Source organism: Typopeltis vanoorti, chromosome 5 (assembly GCF_054136105.1).
Source record: "Typopeltis vanoorti isolate ZY-2024b chromosome 5, IOZ_Tvanoo_1.0, whole genome shotgun sequence".
Taxonomy (NCBI): domain Eukaryota; kingdom Metazoa; phylum Arthropoda; class Arachnida; order Uropygi; family Thelyphonidae; genus Typopeltis; species Typopeltis vanoorti.
The window spans coordinates 165,209,900-165,234,232 of record NC_143553.1 but is presented as its reverse complement, the minus strand read 5'-3'; the positions used below and the strand labels follow the sequence as shown (position 1 = coordinate 165,234,232).

At 36.6% G+C, this 24,333-nt stretch overlaps 1 protein-coding gene across 2 annotated transcripts in view; it reads right to left on the bottom strand.

Annotated features, from left to right (window-relative positions):
- Window positions 1-517: 517 nt before the first annotated feature.
- The window catches only part of LOC150107026 (uncharacterized), a 65,900-nt gene continuing 42,084 nt past the window's right edge, over window positions 518-24,333 (bottom strand). Inside the window, exons 5-6 of one of the 2 annotated variants that reach the window (XM_090392903.1) lie at window positions 13,150-13,639; window positions 518-1,003 (exon numbers count right to left, since the gene is read on the bottom strand). In XM_090392903.1, the coding sequence (XP_090249029.1) occupies window positions 933-1,003; window positions 13,150-13,639 (561 nt within the window). In that variant the 3' untranslated portion in view covers window positions 518-932. Of the gene's footprint in view, window positions 1,004-12,825; window positions 13,640-24,333 lie in introns of those variants that run through there. The other variant, XM_090392902.1, reaches the window with a different exon arrangement.

Sequence of the window (24,333 nt, the reverse complement as noted above, 5' to 3'; positions counted from 1 at the left end):
GCTTAAATCAGTACCATAGCATAAAACACTGCAGGGAAAGGATGTCCAAAGTAGTGCTTGGGATTTAGTTAAGGATCATCTAAGGGAAGCAGTATTAAATCGTATAATTAGGGTAAGGAGGGCTAATCAGGTAGCAGTTAGATGGATGAGTAATATTATTAAGCACGAGCTGAAGAAGCAGAAAATGCTGTAGAGCAGGGGTCTCAAACTCAAATGCAGCAAAGGGCCAGTCAATTAGATGTATATCAGATGCAGGCCGTATTCAATATAATTCTGTAAACCAAAACATAAACTAAAAAAAAAAAAGGCTCTAACAAAGGCCCCCTTTTGTTGCCAGGCCTTTACGACTTACATAAACAGTTACACTGCCATTTAAATTTATAACCATTTTTATTTTTAAATTTTAAAAATATAAGTTCAATTACGTTTTATTCATACTTTAAGAAAACTATTTAAATACATAATTTTGACTTACAAAAATAAAGATTTTTATTTAAGTCTTTTTTTTTTTATTTGATTTCATGATTTTGATCCTGAAACCTGACATTCTGTGCCATCTAAGACACCGGCATTATGCAATATTGCACAGGATATGTCTGGTTTTGGGCTTGGTGTCTTGCCATTTGGATCACCTGTCCTTGTTCTTCTCGTGGTGCTCGACCTAAGATAAGGAACAATATTTATGGATTGCCTTCTTTAGCTCGTTCTAGTGATCGTAAGTTTAACATGCAGCAGCAACCTCATGTGTCACTAAAGGGCAAATGGAACAAGTGATGTTAGTACAGAGCATGGTGATTCATCAACACTTGATAGCAATTCAATTCTTGTGTCTATTCCACTCTCTAAGTTGAAGAGGAGTTGTGTTCCAATTAACTGTCCAACAAATGCTGCATCCCTCTGCAGATTCTCCAACAGTTGGAGTCCAACTTTCACTAAAAATGAAGATTCCTGTCAGACGAGCTCATCATTCTTTTCTGGTTCTGAAATGTCTGAACTTCATCTCCTGCAAGAGGAATTGGAAATGCTCAGAAAGGAGGTTCAGGATATTAAGACTGAGTTAAATGTGATGAGTAGAGAAATTAGAACTATTGAGATTACTTTAGTTGAGGTAACTAAAACAGGTTTAAGTATCAGTGAGAATTTGGTAAATGATGGAGTAATGAATAGAATGGAAGTGATTGGGAGTCGACATAATGAAATCACAAACGTTCGGGAGGAAATGAGATGTGAAAGTGAGGGAGTAAGTAAAGGAGTGATGAGGGAAAGTAATGAAGTTGGGAGAGAGGTATGAGGGAATGTAATGAAATTGGGAGAGTGATGCAGAAGTGTGTAGAAAATGAGGGAGTGAGTGAGTGATGCTTGTTTGGGTGTGAATGAAGTTATGAGTGGTATAATCTATGGTGATTCAATGATTAAAGGTATGGAGGGCAGTATGCCTGAGGAGTGCTTCTCTGGCAGAACAATAGAGGGTGATTTTAGCAATAAAGAGAGGATAAGATGAAAAGATATTAGTTATGGTGGGCACAAATGACCTGAGAAGTAGTATTAATTGTGTAGCAAAATATTTAAGAACATTGTTAAATATCGTGAAGAAGAAAAGTGTCAAAGGGAGAATAGTGTGTGTGCTGCCTCGTTTTGACAATTATAAGCCAAGTAGACGAGTGATGATAATGAATGATATGATTGCAAGAATGTGCAAAAAAAGAGGTCTGAAATTTGTTGTCTGGAGTGTATTTAAAGGCAAAAGACAGCTGTATGCAAGAGATGGGTTACATCTGAACTTGGAGGGTCACAAGCGAAAAGTTACTGTTTTCTGAGCAAGTAGAAGTAATTGGACAGGGAAACAACTAAATTTGAAGAGGTTGAGCATGAGACAGAGAAACTTATGCAGTGAATGTGTGTTTGTTGATCCTTTTTCATGAAATAATTTTAAAAATAGTGGATAAAAATCAGCATGGGACCATTGTGAATACTAAATTTAGTAGAATGAATATCAGTTCTAAAGCTGGTATAAGAAGTAAAGGGAATCTGCAGTTTTTGTACACTAATTCAAGAAGCATACGAAATAAGAGGGAGGAATTTTTGGCAGTAGCAGGGAAATCACAACCAGCATATGGCTTGGATAGAAATAGCTATAAACCTAAAAATGAACTGTTTGTTTACAAATGCCAGAAGTATCAAAAATAAAGGGGTGAAATGGTTTCAGTGATTGAGTTTATTCGCCCCCAAATCATTGGAATAAGTGAAACATGGTTGAATGAAGATGATACTGTAACAGGAACAGAAATGGAAGGGTACAGTATTTTTCATGAGGAAAGGGCAGGAAGGGGGGGGGTGTTGATGATAGCAGGGTTAAGTCCACATAAGGCAGACATGAAAGAGGGAAATAGTGGCAATTGTTATGAGGCAGTGTGGTGTAATGTGGAGGTTGAGAGGAAGAAAGACATATTTAGTTGGATGTTGCTATAGGCCTGGGAATATGGAAGGTGGTGATGAAGAAATATATAAACAACTTGGATTGGTGAACAAAGGAAGGGTAATTATTATGGGTGATTTTAACTATGGTGGTATAGATTGGAATGAAGCAATAGCATTTGGGAATAAGGAAAGTGAATTTCTAGAGTTCTTCAGAGATAACCATCTAAGGCAGCATGTGAAGAAAGGCACACGAGGATCATGAGTTCTAGATCTCATCATTTCATCCGAGGATGTAATTGTTAGAGGGGTTTCACATTTTCCTCCAGTTGGTGAAAGTGATCATGAAGTAATCACCTATGTTGTGACTAGTCATATTCAGGCTTTTGCAAGGAAAGGATATATGTGGAATTATAAGACTGCTGATTATGACAAGCTTAGGAGACAACTTCCAGCTATAACATGGAACGAGGAGTTGAGCGGTTAGGAAATAAATGCTGCATGAGAACTTACAAAGAAATACATAACAGCATTCAATGTGCGAATGCATCCCAAAGGCCAAAAGGCTGAATAAGGTTGGTGTAAAATGGATGAATGTGGAGCATAAGCATGAAATCTGGAAAAAGAAAGTCCTTTGGAGGAAGTACAAGATGAATAATGGTAATCAGTCACATGAAGAATATAAAGAACAAGCCAGGAGAGTGACTCAGTATCATGTTATCTCAGTTACTCAGTTCATAGTATCAGTTAGAGATCATGTTTCACTAACTTACTAATGTACTATAACAAGGTGACAAATACCTTGAACAGAGGAAATGCGTATATAGTGGTGTGCTTGGATTTTGCAAAGGCTTTTGATAGACTGCCACATGACAAGCTCTTAATTAAATTGAAAGAGATGTGGGATTGGATAACAGACTTCTGTTGGATCAGTGACTGGCTGTCAGATGGGTATCAGAAAGTTGTATATGGGGATGCAGTATCTCGAAAGAGAGAGGTCACTAGTGGTGTGCCACAGGGGTCAGTTTTGGGGTCATTATTATTCAATTTGTATGTTAATGATATTGGGTTGGGTTTAACTAGTGATATCCAGCTGTTTGCAGATGATGCAAAACTGGGGAGAGCAATGCAGAGTCAAGTGGATGTTATTGCCTTACAAGAAGACTTGAATAGATTGCATGATTGGGCAGGTAAGGGAAACTGTCAGTTCAGCGTTGCAAAGTGTAAGGTTTTGAGATTTGGTAAGCAATAATGGGATGCCAAGTATAAACTTGGTGGGTAAACTTTAACAGAAGTAGAAGAGATGATAGATCTAGGTTTGATGGTGGACAAGGACCTGAAATTCAGGGGCCACAGTGCACGAGTTGTGAAGACATCACATTGAATAATGGCAATGATGTGGAGAACCCTGAAATGCAGAAATAGAGAGGTTATGATTCCATTGTATAAAGCCATGATCAGGCCTCATATGGATTATTGTGCACAGATTTGGTCGCCAGGTTTTCATGGTGACGAGGATATGTTGGAAAGGGCACAGAGAAGATTCACAAAGGTAGTCAGTGGTCTTTGGAATGTTGAGTACAAGGACAGATTGAGGGAATGGAAGTTGCAGAGCCTTGTGAATAGGAGGAAGAGGGGATATGATTGAGACATAAACTGGTCAGGGATTGTTATCAGGTAGATATGGATTTTTCATAGAATTGGAGAGGGAAATAGAACAAGAGGCCATTGCTGGAAACTGTATAGGGAGGTGCAAAGGAGTGAGAAGCAGGTTCTTTGCATGGAGGGTGGTTGGTGAGTGGCATACATTGCCTGAGTGTGTTGTGGATACAATGAATCAGTTTAAGATGAGGTTGGATAAGCATTGTATGCAATAGTGAGTACCACTCACAACGAGTCTGACTCCATGGAGTTCGGGTTTTGATAATAATCATAATAATAATATTACAATGGTAACCTGCAACTTATTAACATAATTTATCACGTTAAATGACTGTGTGACAAGTAGCTTCCATTCACTGTTGCCAACATTTCATGATAGAAACATGGTGCAAAGAATTGTAGTAGTAAGTTTTACTTTTGTTTAAAGCTCTCATAAAACATTTAGAAGTCTGAATTTTTTCTGTTTTAATCCCCGCAGGATGTTAGAAACTGATTTTTAGAAAAGAAATCGTTCAGGTTGCGGCCAGATACGAAGCTTTCACTGGCCGTATCTGGCCCGCCAGTTTGCGACCCCTGTTGTAGGTAAATAAAGAGAAAGGTGACTAGTAAAGTCATAAACATTACAAGGCTCAGGCAAGAAAGACCAGAATGGCAAAATCAGAATATGAGAAGAATCTAGCCAAGCAGCTCAAAGGAAATCCCAGAGTTCTTATGTGGCAAATAAGAATGACTATGAAAAATTAACTTTAATGAGTGATGATGGTCATGAGGAGACAGAAGCAGATAAAATAGTAGAGTTACTGAGTGATCACTTTGCAAGGGTATATCATCCTAAATGAGGTTACTGCTTTAACATATGTGACAGACATTAATGCAGGAACAGGGATGGATGAATTGGAGTTTCTTAGGATATTGTAGAATCTCAATATAAATACAGCTTTGGGGTTAGATGGGATATCAGCTCAGGTTTTGCGAGAATGTACAAGGGAACTGGCAATGCCTTTAACTAGGCTCTTTAACTTAAGTCTCAGCTGTGGTAGAGTTCCAAGGGAGTGGAAAGAGGACAAAATAAGGGAGATTCTAAGACTTTGACTTATCTAGGCACTATCAACCCAGTAGGACTTTTGGCCTCAAGCACCACATGATGCTACTGGGCACGGTCCTCTGTGACTATCCACCATGTTTCGGCCTCCAGCCCAACAACCTGCAAGTCCTACTCCTCCTGATCCGCCAATCTCCTTCTGGGTCTCCCTGATCGGGGTCGGGTTTACCACTTGCCTCACAGTCCTTTCGGGGCCCATACGATGCAGGTGCCCCAGCCACTGGGCTCGCAGCTCCATCAAAACATCTGCCGAGTTGTACAAAGCATGTATGGCAGCATTCGACCGCCTCCTCCAGACTCCGTCTGCCATGACCCCTCCATAGATACGTCGTAGCATCTTGTTCTCGAATACTCTCAGGTGATCGGGTTGCCTCACCATGAGAGTCCACGCTTTAGTACTGTAGAGGAGAACCGGTCTAATCAGTCTTGTATAGTCTCACCTTTGTAGTCCAAGATAGTATACACAAGGGCAATAGGGGTTGCACTTGGTAATAGGCCAAACTTCGTCTTCTCAACATTTATCTTCAGGCCATTTTCTGCAGCTTCCTCAATGGCAGTAATCAATGCCACTGCATCGTCTCATTGATGCACCATGACGTTCAGGTCGTCCACGTAGCCAAGAATCCTGACTTGCACCCCCATGTCAACCCAACCCACCACTTGCTGTGTACTTCTAAATACCTTTTCTAGCACTAAATTGAAGAGAATCGGAGAAAGCCTTTCACCCAGCTTCACGCCGGTCTGCACTTGAAACAGGTCCGACAGGTCACCTGATTTCACTCTTGCTCTCGAACCACCACGTACACTGACATTCAGCAAGTTCTCAAACTTGCTGAATGTCAGTGTGTGTTCTTTTATGTTCTCAAAATATCTACGCCACTGAGCGAGGGTGTCTTTTGAGTTTGTTAGAAGAGTTCCACTCTCATCTCTTATGGTTGCCACTGGGTACCTCGCATGGTTTTGATCGTCCGATACATTTCCTGCCCAAAGCAAATTATAAACCAATCAGTATCTCAGGCATGGTGGTAAAAGTACTAGAAAAATTGGTAAAAAAGAGAATTCAAGAATGAGTAGATAAAAATGATACTGTATGAGGATCAACACGGCTTTGCGAAGGGTCGATCATGCCTTAGTAATTTACTAACTTTTTATAATAGATTAACAGCTGAGTTGGATAAAGGAAATGGCTATACAATGCTTTTACAAAGGCATTTGACAGAATACCACACATAGAACTCTCTTATGCAAATTAGAACAAATGGGGATGGATATTGGTAAGTCGATAGGAGGGTGGCTGCTGGACAGATATCAAAAAAGTAGTATATGGAAGGGCAGAATCGAGGCAAAAACAGGTGTGCCACAAGGTTCAGTGCTGGGGCCATTGCTGTTTAATTTGTACATAAATGACATAGGAAATAACCTAAAAGGAAATATTCAGTTGTTTGCTGATCATGCGAAATTAGGTAGAGTAATCAAGTGATATGGAGAGCTTGCAGGATGATTTAAATAGGGTTAGTATGGGCAAAGGTTAATGGGTGTCAGTTTAATGTTGAGAAATGTAAATTTATGCATTTTGGAATAAATAGATTACAAGCTGTGTATCAGATTGATGGCAGTGTACTCAAGGAAATGGATGAAGCTAGTTTTTTTTGGGGGGGGGGGGAAGAGTTAAAGTTTAGAGGACATATTGCTAAGGTTGCTCATAAGGTTACTTGAACACATTAATAAGTAGAGAAGGAAGTTGGCGTTCCTCTTTATAAGGACTTGATACACCCACATCTGAATTACTGTGCCCAAGTCTGGTCTGCTGGGTTTCTTGGGAATGAGGAAGCGACAGAGGACTCAGAGGCGAGCGATCAAGATGATGAGCGGCCTGTAGAATGTTCCCTATGAAGACAGATTGAAGATTGCAGAAATTGGCTTAAATGTTTCTTAAATTTTTAAGAAACATTTAAGTTCTTAAAATGTTTTACATAATAGACAAAGGAGAAATATTTCAGGACTTGGCTAGAGGGATCAGAACAAGGTGTCATCCTTGGAAGTTTTTGCTTGGAAAGTTGTGAATGAGTGGAATGGGTTGCCAGAGTCAGTTGTTTGTGCTTTGTCTGTTAATGAGTTCAAGGAGAAGAGTTTGATAGATTCTGTGGACAGATTGGGTCACCCACGATGAGTTTTTAGACTTCACGGAGGTGTCTGTATTATAATAATAATAATCTATGAGAACACTCAATAAATCACTGATCTCAAGATCTTTGTAACAGTGCATTTTCATGAGATAGCTTTGAATTAGGCATCTCAAATGATGAAGAATCCTTTACGGTGTAATGAATAACAAGGGATTACTTTAAATCAAGTCTGATCTTCATTAATTCATTACAACACATTTGTATCTATCAGTAGTATGCTACAGCAATCCACACCAGCAGCCTGCATAATAGAGAATTGTTTAAACATTTTCAAATATTTTTCACTAGAAATGTTGACTTATCATTTGCATTCCAGTTTTTAGTTTATTCATGTTATTTCCTGAAGTGCAAAAGTATTTCACAAAAGTAGTTGAAATAAAAACATAGTTTCTATGACATCTCTGTTGGTAGTTTTATACCAGAATAGTTCTAAAAATAAACGTACAAGGTGGGGAGATGAAAAATTCCGATAAACACCTAGAACAAAAATATATTAAAGAAACTGATATAACGACAAGAAAGAACATATCTTAAAAAACTCTTTAACCCCCATGTTTCATGAAATTGGAATAATTTGTTCTTTTTCTTTTAGGATATATAAGAAGAAATGTCAGAGGTTTTGAAGAAATTCAAAGACACAGAGGTGCAGGATGTCATCAAGTTTTTCGTGCTGCAAGGAAAGTCCACAACTGAGATTCACCAAACTTTGTGTGAGATTTTAGGTGACTGTGCCCCAGCATATCCAAGAGTTGCTAGATGGGTGGTCAAGTTTAAAACTGTGTATCCTGAGACAACAGATGCTCCCAGGTAAGGAAGACCTTCCACAGCATTCACACCTGAAAACATTGATGCAGTGCATGTCATGATCCTTGGTGATAGACAAATACCAGCCAAAAACATCTAAAAGACTCTGGGGATATCTATGGAACAAGTTGGGATCGTTCTCCATCAACATCTGGGTATGCAGAAGCTCTGAGCAAAGTGGGATTCCAAACATTTGAATGCCAACCAAAAGAGAATGTGTGCTGTCATCTCAAGGAATTTGGGGCCATTTTCGAGAAATCAGGTGCATTTTTTGATCGTATTGCAACTGTTGAAGAAACATGGTTTCATCACAATGACTCAGAGACCAAACAAGTCAATGGAGTGGAGACAGAAAGGTTTCCCATAGCCCAAGAAGTTCTAAATCCAAAACTAAGTAGGGAAGGTTCTTGCCATTATCTTTTGGTATGTGGATGGTGTAATCCTTACCAAGTAGCTTAAAAGTGAAATTGTTACAGCAATAGTTTATTCAACAGCTCTGAAGGAAAAAACCATGGGGGAAACTGAGCAGAGGTGTGTTGCTTTTGCAGGACAACACACCTGTTCACGAAAAACCCAACAGACAATACATAACTTGGGCTTTCAACATCTACCTCACCTACCCTATTTGCCAGATCTGGCCCCATCTGACTATTTCCTATTCCAAATTTAAAGAAACACTCAAAAAGGAACAAAATTTACCACAGATGAAGTAGCCATATCTGCAGCTGAGAACTGGTTTGTACAAAGGGAAAATCCTCTTTCTCAGAGGATTACAAATGATGCAGCAGCACTGTAACACTTTGCAGGGAATATGTAGAATAATGTGTAGGTTACATGATTCTACTTCAATTCCTTCATGATTATCGCAAGTTTTCAGCACACCATCATTGGATTCTTAAGAAAACCACTCTTAATGAAAGTAGATTTCGTGGAGTCAGGCCTTTTTACACTAACCAAACCTTCTGATGGCTGTTGGTTATCCCCTTTATGTGGAATATTTATTGTATCAATTTTATTTAAACTCCTGATTATTATTATTATGTGACACCTCCAGGGAGTCCAAAGACTCATCGAGGAAGAGTCTGCCAACAGCATCGAACGATTGTTCATCTTCTAACTACTACTAACTGCACTCAAACTTGTTTAACTTTTTGCATGAGCCATTAGTAGCAGAGGCTCTACCAATCGACCAATCTTTGCTCTTATATTGTTTATTTCTTTTTTAAATTAGGAATTTACTGGCCATCTTCCATCGTATACCATAGTGATGCTTTTAAAATTAATTATTTTATTGCATTTTATATCAATTCTATTTTTAACTTTTTGATGATGCCATTAATGCATAAGCAAAAATTTTACACCTAATAAATTTACTTCAGTGTGAGTTTTCATCATTAATATTTTACAAACGTTTTCGGAACAATCCTAAATGCAGTCTCTGGTCTTTCAACAAGTATTTCCAAGCCAGCTCTCAGATCTATAAAATTGGTTTGAAGTCTTGTGTACTGTTAGTTTAAAGTTTCACTAATTTCTCTCTTATTCCATAAATTTATTAAGCTGACTTCTAATCATACTAGCTTTGCTAATTCTCTTGTCTATTTCCATATTTAATTTGCCATCTTCACTAAAAATTTGCCTAAACAGCAAAAATGTTTTACTTCTGCATGTTTTCAAAGCTTCTTCTTCTTCTTCTTCCCTCTTTTACATTGCAGCGTTGAGGGTTTTCTATTCATTTAACCGTGTGCACAAGGATAAGGTGATTAGCTCCATGCCTTCCTGTGTATCCAATGTCTGTAGAGGCATTGAGTTCTTGAGGCCGGTTTGCCTGCTTGCGGAATGACTGCAGGGTTTTTCTCCACAGATAAACTGGGGAGAAAAACCCTGCAGTCCACTCCCAAGACCAGCTAACTTGGCTATGCCTGAGAAAGATCCTAAGCTCCTCACACCAGCGATGGGAATTGAACCGGACACTCCTTTCCCAGGCATATGGTTGGAAACACGGACACTTCTGGCCAATTTGTCTTTTCTTCATAATGTGATCCATATGGATAGTGAATAACAGAGGAGACAATATGCACCCTTGTCTTACACCTCGTTTAACAACAAACCATCTTGTACCTCCTTCAATTCTAACTGCTGATTTACTACTCAAATCTAGACCATGTATTGCTTGATTTAATGACCAATTGACACCACATAACTGTAGCAGTTTGAACAGCTTTTCTCTTGGCATCTTTAAGTTTCATATATCTGAAAAAGGCACACGACTTTTTTAGATATATGAAACTTAAATACAGATCTTGTTATATTCATATGATTTCTCAACATGTCCTGATATCCTCTATTTAGCCTGAACCCAGCTTCCACAATTTCTCTCAACTTTTTTTTAAGTATGTTTGCATACATCTTATCAGGAACACTCAGTAGTGAAATTCTCCTGTAATTCTCAAATTTACTTTTTCCCATTTTACAGGAGTATATTAGAGCTCCACTCTAATCACCTGGAATTCAACTCTATGACTAGGCCCTTCTGAATTATGCAGAAAACTTTTTACTTCCACATAATAATGTTACCATTTTATTTTGCTAAGGTTTTTGATAGAATACAGCATGTAAGACTGTAGCATAAACTGGAGAATATGAACTTTGGATATGAAAATATCAGCATGGACATGAAGATGGCTGATGACAAAATTATCAAAGTGTAGTATATTTGGGCTGTGAGTCTGCTAGATTTAAGGTAACCAGTGGTGTACCAAAAGTATCAGTCTTTGGTCCATTGTTATACAATCTATACATTAATGATATTGGGAAGGATTTGACAAGTCACATAGAGCTATTTTCTGATGATGCAAAGATGGGCAGGGTAATCAAAAATGTGGCTGATATGCAGTACTTGCAGAATGATTTGAATAGGCTGGAATTGTGGATATGTGAAAACTGGCTATTAGTTCAATGTTAATAAATGTAAAGTCATGCACTTTGGTGTGAGATTAGATATCCAATGTCATTATATTGTTAGGGTTATGCTAGAAGAAACTAATTAGGCTAGGGATCTTGGAGTTTTAGTTGACAGGAAGTTGAAACTCAATGGCCAGATAGCAAAGATTGCAAGTACAACTCAGAGGATAATTGCAATGTTGAAATGAAAATGAACTTTAACATACAAATATAAGGAAGTAATTTTACCTTTTATAGAACTCTTTCCTCCTTTCTAAGCTTTTTCAAGAGTCTAGAATATTTTGTCACCTTCCTGATATTTATTTTCTATGTTCTCTTATCGCTTTTGTTTAGCTAGTTTTACACACTGTGTACTTTCGTACATTTTTCTCTGTATTATCTAAGAGCACAAACTGATTTACCTGCCAGGAACTTTTCATATAGTTATTTTTTTTACTTCACTGCCTCTTAACTTCCTGAGTCCACTGTGGACTTTGATTTTTCTATTCTTGCACACAACCTCAGCACATGCCTCTCTGTTTGAACAATCAATGTTTTCTTCAGAGTTTGCCAGTGAATCTCCAAGGTTTGTTTCTTGTTTTCAATCTCTCATTTTTTCATGAATAATGCGCATTTGAGTCTACAGTTCAATTCTGAAAACTGCTCAACTTCAATTCTTTTAAAATTTTTTTACATGCTCTTATTTCCAATAAATTCACCTTTATCTTGCTCAAAACTAAATAATCAATTCCAATTTCAAATCTTCTATATATTATTGTGTCCTGAAGCAACAGTGACGAAACATCACTATCAACTGACACAGTTTTCATATTTCCTGCATCTCTCCATTATTATTAACTTAGTTCTTTTCTTCAAATTTTCTCCAAACATTTCTGGTAATCATTTCCTACTCTGCTGTTCAGATCTTTCAAGGACCATCTTATCCTAATTAATTCTGTCAGCTGCCTTCTCTAGTGCCTGAAAAAATTCTTTCACTTCTTCCTTAAAACTTTCTGTGGAACCTTCAATACAAAGAAGTCCTATTGTCAGATTCCCCATTCTAATATTTGCCCACATCACTCTACTTGATACTCCTACCACCATTAAAGATTATTTTCATATTTAGTGCTGAATACCATAGCTACTCCTTTTTTTCCCTGATCATTAATGCCTGAATATAGCATCTTGTATTTGTTGCTTAAAAAGATTTTTGTTTTGGTAGCACCTATTATGTCTATCTGGTACTTATCCAATTCCACTGCTAGTTCTTCTTCCTCTCCTCCCCATTTCATGCTTCTTAGATTGATTGTGACAATCTTCAACTCTGCTGAAGAGTTGCTCTGAGATTTGTTCCAGTAGCTGTTTCACTGCTCTTGGTTGGTTACTAATCAAGTTCCTAGACTATCTGTTAACTTACCATTTAGTAAATATGCTACAGGTTACTAACCTTGTAGGTGGGAGATGAATTTCATTTCTGGTGTGAGGCCACTGTTCCACACACTAAAGGTCTGAAGTAGTTTAACAAAGTTCCATGTTTGATCTCTAGAGCAACATTTTCAGACTAAAGCTTTATAAAATAACCTTTCAGTGACAGGGGCCATATAAAAATGCTTTGCCAAAAAAAAGAGAAATGTTACCATTCCTCAACCAACAGTCAAAAGAGAATAAAGATTCAAAAGAGAATAAAGGAAATGGTGTAAATATATCTTTGTTTGATAATTATTTTATTTCTGGATGCTATACATTATTGGAGTTTCTTTTTAAATTTGTGTATCATGAATAACTATAAAAACTAGACTCGTTTTTGGCAAATATACTGACTTTTTGAAATGTCAACTACTCCACTCTAAATGTCAAAGAAAACTATGATCTATATACCAACCCTATACCACCTTCCTACAAAAAAAAAAAAAGTCAAGGCACCACCAGATTAAAAAACATCATCTATAGAAAAGCCATTCATAGGACTTTGTAATTTTAAATATTTAATAATTAAATGTGGTAGAGGGAGAAAATCAGCAACTGTTTTTGTTTTCCCACCTAAGATTCTCCACACCGTTGTCCTGCAAAGATCACTTAGCTGAGGAACATCTGTTGATCTCTTGACTAACCAGGTCCGTAATTCATCATCCATTATATGAAAGGTATCTTGGTAATCAGAATTAGCCTGATCTAACCAACTGAGATTATGCACGTCTGCACCAGCAGCTACTAACATAATTACTAACTGTCTTTTACCACACCTTGTGGCATAAAACAATGGTTGAAGCCCCAGATAATCATAAGTATTTGGATTGCAACCAGAACGAATTAATTTTTCTGCTACTAAGTCACTGTTAAGTGTAACACTTAAGTGAAGAGGAGATTGCCGTAAAGTAGTGCACACATTTAAATCGCATCCTCTTTCTATAAGAGTCTCGACAATCTTAATGCTTTCATTTTTTGCTGCAGAAAAACAATGTTCTTCATCTATTAATCTCTGAATAGCAGCAATTAAAGGTGTATCACCATGATGATTGAATTGGTTAACCTATAAAAACAAAAACAACCAAATTATAAATTCAGTAATAACAACAACAACAACAACAACAATAATAATAATAATAATACACATAAGGTATGTAATAAGGTTAAGAATTCTATTAAAACAAAGCATTTAGAAGAGTTAAATCTTTCCTAGGGTGCTTATGAGTCAAAGCTGTATAACTGAGAGGAGCCCTCCACATAGCCTTTAGAGGAATGCGGAGAACCGACCAGGGCTTCTGACCTAATGTCCAATCTTCACCTATTCGTGGTGCACTGTGCTGAGTATCTACCTGGATACTGAACGAATAAGGATGGGCTGCCAATTTGGGATTTAACCAAAAAAATTGTATTCTTATTGGCTTAAACCAATATACAAAATGATGGTACAACATGACAAAATTTCATGCCGGCTGGGGTGTCGCCCGGTTAAACAAGGCCCAAGTTGTTTTCGCCAGGGAACCAGAGTGAACAGCGAAAAGTCAGCTACTGGAACAAATCTGAAAGCACACCCCAACTCAACATCACCAGAATTAAAGATCAGTACTATCAACATAAGAAGCCTGAATGGCAAAGAAATGGAGCTAGCTGAAGAATTAGATAAGTACCAGATCGACATAATAGCGGGGAGACTGAAACAAAAAAGAAAAAAACTGGCGAGATCTTTCTGAGCAATAAATACAAAATGTTATATTCAGGAAATGACAATCAAGGAAAAGAAGGAGTAGCCATAGTATTTAACACAAAATACGAGGCTAATCTTCTTGAATGGCAGGCAGTCTCAAGCAGAGTGATGTGGGCTAATATCAGAATGGGGAATTGGACAATGAGACTTATTTGTGCCTATGGTCCAACAGAAGGGTCTACTAAGAGAGAAGTGGAGGAATTTTTTGATGCTTTAGAAAAAGCAACTGACACAATGAAAAAGGAAAAGTTGGTCTTTGGTGGGGATTTAAATAGCAGAGCAGGAAATAACTGTCAGACATACAAAAATATTTTGGGAAAATTTGGAAAAAAGAGCAAAGCTAATAATAATGGCAAATACCTGTTGGATTTCTGCTCAGGACATGGACTGGTTATTACTAACACCATTTTCCAACATAAAAATTTGCACAAATTCACATGGAGAGAAAACGCAAGGAAATTATTGTTGATAGTGTTTTCTCCCTGGTGCAGGGCACAAGAGTGTACAGAGGATTTGAAATTGGAAGTGATCACTATTTAGTCTTGAGCAGGATAAAACCGAATTTCATATTGAAAAGAATAACATGTAAGAAAGTTTTAAAACGAATAAAAGTTGAGCAGCTCTCAGATGTGAACTCTAGACTAAAATACACAAAGATTATTGAATTAAAAATGAAAGAGTTTGAGAACAGGAATCAAACCTTGGAGATTCAGTGGCAAACTCAGGTGGTATGATCACTTAGAATGGGCGAGGAAAGATTAGCAAAACAAGTGTTCTCTGCCAGGTCGGCAGGGAAACAACCCAGAGGAAGACCAAGATATAGGTGGATTGATACGGTACAAAGTGCCTTAGAAGATAGAAATATAATATCTGACAATGTTGGGGTCTTGACAAGTAACACACTGATTTGGAGGAAAATTGTAGATAGGAAGTTAGTAATGATGTAAATTTTTCATGTAGTACTATCATATCCTGTAGACTCCTTGAGGGTACATGTTAGGAATTTGATGATGATGAAATCTTTCCTAGGATGGACATATAGCAGAATATTATGACAATTCACCAACATTAGACTTCATTTACTGGTCTTCTATCAATCTCCCATTTTCTTTACGAACTGAACTGTTATTTGTTATGTTTACAACATATCTTAGTTCTTAAATTTCAGGATTTTATGAAATAACTAAAGCAAAAATGAAGATGGATAAAATGGATTAATAAAGTTAGTACTGCTTTAAAATGTAGAAAGGCTTACAACAACAACAAAAGTGGGTTGAAGAGAAGACCAAATAAAGCTACATATGTGAAAGAAAAACTGAGAATAGAACACAAGCTTAGGTGCTGAACATTATTCATAAATCAGCTAAATTATTAAAAAAAATGTTTATTAACTAGCTTATATTTGCTGGATTTCAAACTAGTATCTTCAGAGCACATTACACGAAACAGTTAACAAGTGACAATGAATAAATGAAAGAATTTGAATTGTAATGGACAAAAGATCTAAAGTCCTGGCACCCTCTAATGTAAAATAACAGTCTCCCAAATTTATGGCAAATTAATGCAACCATACTAACCTGAGCAAGTGTGGCTGCATTAATTTTTAATTTACCAAAAATTTGGGAGAGACTGTTATCTTAAGATCAAATCCTACATAGCTGTAATATCCTTTTTTACAATATTAGAGGGTACCAAATTAGAACTTTAGATTTTTTATCTGTTAAAATTTGAACTGTTTCACTTACTCATTATCATGTGTTAAATGTAACACGTAATGTGCTCTGAAGATGCTGGTTTGAAATCCAGCAAATATAAGACAGTTCATAAACACATTTTTTATAATTTAGTTGGTTTGGTGTTGTAATATCATTAATATAAATTATGAGAATAGAAGAAGCATACAATAAGCCACCATTTTGACCATAAAATGCAAACAGGCAGTGAAAATATCCTATATCTCAGATACTGTATTTAGTCGAACATAACTCGCACCCTTGATTGTACTTTATGAAAAAAGGAATTAAGGAGTTTCACATATACCTCGCACACAAAAAATGTTTAAACACATTCACATCAGGGCGATAGTAACTTGCTTGTAGCAGTAAGCAACATGCCCTCCTCAACAACCACTATAATGCAGACACAAGAAAAACAAGTAGTTTTATTGTATCACTGAATAAGGCACAAGACATTTGCAGTCTGTGTAATATATTTGTCAACAAATAGTGAAAATAGAGACAACCGGGATAAAAAATGGCACTAACTAATGAATCACATGTCCCCTCCCACAAAAACTATGCTGTATAAACTCGAGTAAAACTGTATGCTGTACTGCCAAACACAGTATCTAACTAAAAACTATTGTCCACATTTTCAATTACATGAAATAAATATTTGTTCAATTGCATTTGAAATTTTCAATGTCATTAAGACAGATCACAAAGGCTAACTTCAAATAAACTTTTGCCAACAAATTGAACTGACATGCTGTATAATGTACATGTGAGGCTGCCTGACATGGAAGCAGCAATAAAATTTAACCCAAGGATTGAAACTTTGTGTCAGTTAAGCCCATTCGTGCAACACAGAAGCAGCACATAAACAGTAATAAGTAGTCCCATGGGAATGATAAATGGACAATAAACAGACCTTTGTCGTTGAATCATCAAATCTTTTGTTAATACTGCACTAATCATATGCATGTCTTCATAGCTGCTCTAGCTCTACTGGCCTAACATAGCTGTCTGTTTTATGCTCTGCTTTCACTTCTCATTAGTCATTCTTGAAGGATTGTTCATTATGTATCTCGAGTCATGTAAATTATTGACAATTTTTGCTTGAAATATGGAGAAATGTTCAAGTTATAGTGCTGGTTTTAAACTGAGAGTTATGATAAACTCAAAGATCTTATGATTCCAAAATGATAAAAGGACAAGCAAGAATGAAACTCTGTGTTTTGAGTTAATTACAAAAGTATTGTTGCTAAAGACTCAAATATATCATGTGATGAAGGTGAGCAAATGATCGCATAAATAACTTTGATAATTATAATTTAAATTTCATTCATTTTATAAAAAATGTGAGCAATTATAAATTATTATGAATACTGAACATTTAATTATAAATGTCCATTTAGTCTTTGCCTGAAAATCTTTAGTTTCTGAAAATCCCTGCATATATCTCGCACCATTTTTTTAACTTTAATTTTTGGGAAAAAAGTGTAAATTATATTCGAATAAATGCAATATTATTATTTTATTTTATTTGTTAAAATAATTTTCTGACATGCGGTGCCAATATACGAGGGTGGTCTGAAAAGTTCTCAGCCTGACAATGAAAAAACGAATTTATAATTTCAAAATTATTTTTATTTTTCAACATAATCTCCCTTAATACTAATACATTTATTCCAGTGATGCTCCAGCACCATTATCCCATCCCTGTAGTGGTTCTCAGTAAGATCTGCAAAACACCCCTCTACAGCTGAAATCAAAGAATTGATTCGAAGAAAAACGCTGACCAGAGAGGAAGAATTTTAGTTTTGGGAATAGATAGAAATCAGAGGGAGCCAAATCTGAGGTAGATAAATAGGGTGGTTGTTCCAACAATTCACAGTGCAGATCCCTTAATTTTCCCATTGCTAAAACACCTTTGTGGACAGGTACATTGTCCTGGTGAAAGATGATTTTTTTTCTGCTGCAAACCAGGTCTTTTCTCATGAATTTTTTTATCTAATCTGGTTAAAAGATCGGAATAATATTCCCCAGTTACTGTTTTACCCTTTTCAAGATAATTAATAAATAAAACGCCTTTAGCACCAAAAACACCGATGCCATGACTGTTCCTGCTGATGGAATTTACTTTGTCTTCTTTGGCACTGAACAACCGGCTTCTGTCCACTGTTTGGATTCTGGTGTGTAATGGTGAACTCAAGTCTCATCCACAGTAATAAATCGATGCACAAAATCAGTTTTATTCTTGTTAAAACGTTCCAAGCACTGTTCAGAGATTTTCATGTGAATGCATTTTTGATCTGCAGTGAGCAAGCACAGCACCCATCTTGCACAAAGCTTTTTCATATGCAATTCTTCATGCAAAATATATCCTATACATTTTTTTGAAATGCCTATAATCATAGCAATTTCACGCACTTTGACTCACCGGTCATCCAATACCATATCGTGCACTTGTTCAATGATTTCTGGCGTTGTTACACTTTTTGGACATCCTTCACATGGATCACCTTCAAGGCTGGTATGGCCATGTTTAAACTCGGCAGTCCATTACTTAATTGTCAAAAACGAAGGAGAAGAGTGCCCATAAAAGTTTATGCACTTCAAATTAATTTCTTTTGGCATTAAACCTTCTTTTACAAAGAATTTTATAACCACACGATACTCAATTTTATCCATTTCAAGGGATACAGACAACACTTTTACTTCAGACATATGCATAAAACAAACTACTTGATAGAATGACTAGCAATGCATACATGTAGTGAAATATGGATGTCCCAAATCACTTTGACTGAAACCATTCTTCTATGATAAAAATAAAAGTAGCTGACTTTGAATTCAGCTCAGAAAACTGATGTGGAGACCACATAAAAATTAGAATTTTTTGTCAGATACACTTGATAGTTATCTATAACTGATCATATTCGGTTATTTTCATCCCTTCGGCGTTTTTTCAATCCCCTCCCCCATTTTTCAGTGTACTCAGTACACCCACTTATCGAGACAATTTTCAAGAACTTGAGTAGTAAGAAGTAAGCAAAATTATATGTTGAGAGTTTTTGTATGTCACCAGAATCATTGTAAAAGTAGAATGAAACATTAAATTTTTTTTTTTTTTTTTTTTTTTTTTTTTTTTTTTTTTTTTTTTTAAAAGTATAGCAGCAATTTAGCATGTGGGAATGTGTAATTTCAATATCCCCAATCCCCAGTACATGCAAAGAACAGATGCACTGCAATTTGAAGTGCTTATAAAATTTTTTGTTCTATTTTAACCAATTTTAGCCAAGTAATAAAAGTAACTAGTACTTATCACTTAAATATAATTTTTCCAGAGAATGTAAGATATAAACTTGTCATTTTTAATAGCATTTATATGTTAAGTCAATTCGATTTTAAAAGTTACCATCATAAACACAGCAGACTTAATTGTTCACCTGTGATGAAACAAATTTTGATGCTCGAGTGACTGCAGCAACTACAAAGGTTTTCTGAAGCAGAATAGTGGTGGACAAATATTTTCCCTCGTTAACCAGGATCCAGCTGTGATATGTTCTTATTTTATGAATGAACAACTTAATGACACACACATCTTTAACAAACACTAACAGAGCACTCCATTATCACATTTAGTCAACTTGCGTACAAACACAACATCACAGCAACATGAGACTGAACAAAACTGTCAGGAGTTAGGGGGGCGGGAAGGAATGGGATGACAAATAAGTTGTGAATCCTGTCTCCACCTGCACCAACATACTGAGTCACAGACACCACTCGTATTTTCAAAGTAGCCTGTATTACTACAAGTTCTGTAGTTTCCACAATTCTCACAGTTTTGGATATGAAAATTTTAGTGTTTTGTGTAATTCCTGTTTATATCCATCCTCATCATTAAATTCCTGATGGATATCTTCAAGGGGTGTACAGGATATGATAGTACTACATGAAAAATTTACATCATTACTAACTTCCTCTCTACAATTTTCCTCCAAATCAATCTGTTACCTGTCAAGACTCCAACACTGTCAGATATTATATGTCTATCTTTTAAGGCACTTTTTACCATATCAATCCACCTATATCTTGGTCTTCCTCTGGGTCTTTTTGCTGACAACCTGGCAGAGAACACTTGTTTCGCTAATCCTTCCTCTCCCTTTCTGTTTAAGTAACCATACCACCTGAGATTAGCTCTGACAACACATTCCTGGATGATAACAACATCAAGTCTTCCTAATATCCTTGTTTTTTAATATGTATTGCCATTGATGCCATCTGTTCACGCTCCTAATCTTTCTCAGGACTCATATCTGCAGTCTCTAGTCTTTGGTCAAGTGTTTTACTTCTGACCCAGCTCTCAGATCCATAAGTTAAAATTGGTTTGAACACTGTCTTGTATATACAGCTAATTTAGTGTTTTGACTAACTTCTCTCTTATTCCATATAAATTTATTCAATTGACTTCCTACCATACCAGCTTTGTTGATTCTGTTGTCTATTTCCATATTTAATTTACAATCTTCACTAAAAATCATGCCTAAGCATGAAATGTTTTACTTGTTCTATAGGTTCTCCATTCATAATGCAGTTGATATTTTCAATGCTTTTGCCTATTTTCATCATCTTTGTCTTGTTATTGCTGACTTTCATATCATATCTATTAAAACAGTTATTCAATCAGGTTTAATCCCACTTTTTTCATAATGTGATCCATTTACATAATTAATAACAAAGATGATAATGTACATCCTTGTCTGACACCATATTTAACATTAAACCATCTTCCTTCAATTCTGACTGCTGACTTCAAATTCAAATAAAGACTAAGCATTGCTTGATATAATGCCCCATTGACACTATATAACTGTAGCATTCAACTGCAGCTACTGTATAACTTTTATACCTCCATATTTGAGCATATCTGGTCAAATATGATCTACTCCCACTGCCTTTCCACATTTCAGGCTTTTTGATGGCTTTTTCTACTTCAAGTATGGATATGTATTCTTGACTGCATCCCTGTTGAGCATTTTTTTTACCACTGTGCTATCACTGCTTACCACTTCCTCGATATTTATTTTCTATGTTCTTACCAAAGTCTTCATGGGAAGACTTTGGTAAGAACATAGAAAATAAATAAGGTTAGCTTTCTTACATTTGTCTCTGTAATATCTAAAAGCACAAGCTGACTTATTTGCCAGGAACTTTTGATATGCTTTCTTCTTTTCCTTCACTGCCTGTTTAACTTCCTGTGTCCACCATGGAGTTCTGAATTTTCTATCCTTGCAGACAACCTCACCACATGCCTCTCTGACTGAATCAATCAATGTTTCCTTTAGTGCTTGCCAATGAATCTCTAAGGTTTGGTTCCTGTTCTCACACTCTTTCATTTTTTCTTCAATAATGTTTGCATATTTTAATCTATATCTGAGATCTGCTCAACTTTTATTCACTTTAAAACTTTCTTACATGTTCTTCTTTTCAATATGAAATTCAATTTTATTCTGCTTATGACTAAATGGTGATCACTTCCAATTTCAAATCCTCTGTACACTTTGGTGCCCTGCAGCAGGAAGAAAACATCACTATCAACAATAATATAGTCAATGAGACTTTTCTTATTCGTTGCCTCTTCTCTCCATGTGAATTTATGCACATTATTATGTTGGAACATTGTGTTAGTAATAACAAGTCCATGTCCTGAGCAGAAACCCAACAGGTATTTGCTATTATTATTAGCTTTGCTCTTTTCTCCAAATTTTCCCAAAATATTTTTGTATATCTGACAATCATTTCCTACTCTGCTATTTAGATCCCCAACAAGGACCAACTTTTCCTTTTTCATTGTGTCAGTTGCTTTCTTTAAAGCCTCAAAAAATTCCTCGAATTCTATCTTAGTAGAACCTTCTGTGGAACATAGGCACAAATGTCTCATTATCCAGTTCCCCATTCTGATATTTGTCCATATAACTCTGCTTGAAATTGCCTGCCATTCAAGAATATTAGCTTCATATTTAGTGTTGAATACTATGGCTACTCCTTTTCCTTGATTGTCACTGCCGTTTAAGGGGGGTGGTTAAGGGTCAAAGCTGTATAACTGACAGGAGACCTCCATATAGCCTTTAAAGGAATGAGGAGAACTGACAGGGCTTCTGACCTAATGTCCAATCCTCACCTTCACAGTGTCATATGGCAGGTGCTAATGCAATAGTTTGAGGAAATGGCGTGGAAAATCTGAAATGGTCTAGAATTCAACTCAACAGAATACCTTTCACTCAAGAACAGAAATATCATGAATGGCGATAAAATAAGCATGTCTGACAATGTGTATGAATTGGTGGTTGCAGAAAATACCTGGCTGACATTATTACAAACCAAGTAATGCCTGGAAAGTATGTCTAGAAAGGTCAAAGTCAGTCTCCAAAATATTACAGTCCAGAAGAAGATTCTGAGGTGTGAGTGAATGAGTGAGAGAGAGATTAAGGTTTCTCTGAAAAATACAGCCGTCCTGATATTAACTTCAGTACAGCATATGAATAAAGTAATGAAGTGATATGTTTGCAGGGAGCAAACATATCACTTCATTACTTATTATATAAACAGAATATAATCATTGGATTTAATATGCAAGTCTCCTCGAACAGAACTAAAATAACAATTAGATATATTATCTGCATGATTCTGTCATAAAAGTGTTATTTCTGAGAAAATAGATAAATATTCCAATTTTAAGTGAATGAAAAACAATTGTAATTAAAAATGAAGGTGCCTATATGAACTAATGCTCCTAACAAGGTGCCTTGTTAAGACATTAGTTCATGTGAGCACCTTCATCTTCAGACAATTTTGACAATTTAAATTGGTTGCATCTACCACCACATTTATAGTTTTTATGTAACCTTCCCCTCTCCCCCCAAAAAATGAGCCTTTGTAGCTCAGTGGTGCTTGGTGTTTGCACTACTCAGCACTAGACCACCCAAAGAAAGAGTTGCTGACCAGAGGAACTTTTTTCTAAGCATTTTTAGACCAGTTCCCAGTTTGTTGATATCTGGCATGGGTAAGCGGGTTTTTTGTCCTGTAAACTCAAGAAAATCAACTGTAGAACCCACACTATTTCAAAAATTAAAACATTGTGTTAGGGTTAGGGACCACAAGATGGTGGCACTTGTAGCTGTCACTTCACTGTGTCATTGTTATCTGTTCATTGGACATTCACAGATGCCGTATGGTCTCCGATGATCGGCGATGCCACACCAGTCCTCACCATGTAGTCAGTCCTGTTGCATGCCCTTCTGGAGGCTTCAACTCTTTAAAATCAGTCACTCCACACACACACACACCATCCATCCACTGAAGGTCTGTCCCTTCCATCCTTTCAATGTGTCCAAAATATTTTACCTGTCATCAGTCAATATCCTTAAAGTTCTACTAATCTTTTCTAATAACCATTCATTTGTATGCCTTTCAGTATATGATATCCTCAACAGCCTTCTGTAACACCACATCTCAAAAGCAGCTATCCTTTTCTTATCTGACTTCTCTAGGCTCCAAGTCTCACATCCATAAGTTGCTGTTTGAAAAACAACTGCATCCAAAATCCTCAACTTTGTTCCCATCGAAATAGATCCATCCTTCCAGATTTTAGACAGGTCTCTGACTGTTGTTTTAGCCATTCCTAATCTTCTTCTAGACAGCAATTCTCATTAATAATGGATCCCAGTTACTCAAACTTCCTGTGTGGCACTTAAATTAGTGATAGCATTGGGCCAGTTATCTCTGATTGGTTACCAGTGGAGATTGAACTGCCTAGTCAGTCTCCAAAAGTTATATAGGACTAAATCAGCCTCATCTACTCCCTTTTATTCCCTATAAGGGAATAAAAGGCATTAGCTGAGGGAGATGATGTGACCCCCACCCATGAAAGGATGCAAACCTATAGTATGTTAGTACAGTGGGTAGACATAGGATTCCCCCCTCCCAATTTTTTAAAAATTAATTTTGTAAATTGTTACTGTATTTTTTTATTCATTTTCATTTCATCTGGAAACCCTGCTCTAGAGACCAAACATGAAACTGTTTTCAAGTCACCTCAGGCCTCTAATAAGCAGGACAATGGTCTCACACCAGGCAATGAAATGTATCTACCACCTAAGGACAATCACAAACATCCATGCCCACAGTGGGATTCAAATCTACTCCTGTTGGTTGGAGAGCAGATAGGCTAACCACTTGGCCAACCAGGACAGCTGGTTGGAAGCAGAGAGGAAATTAGTAAGCTGAATA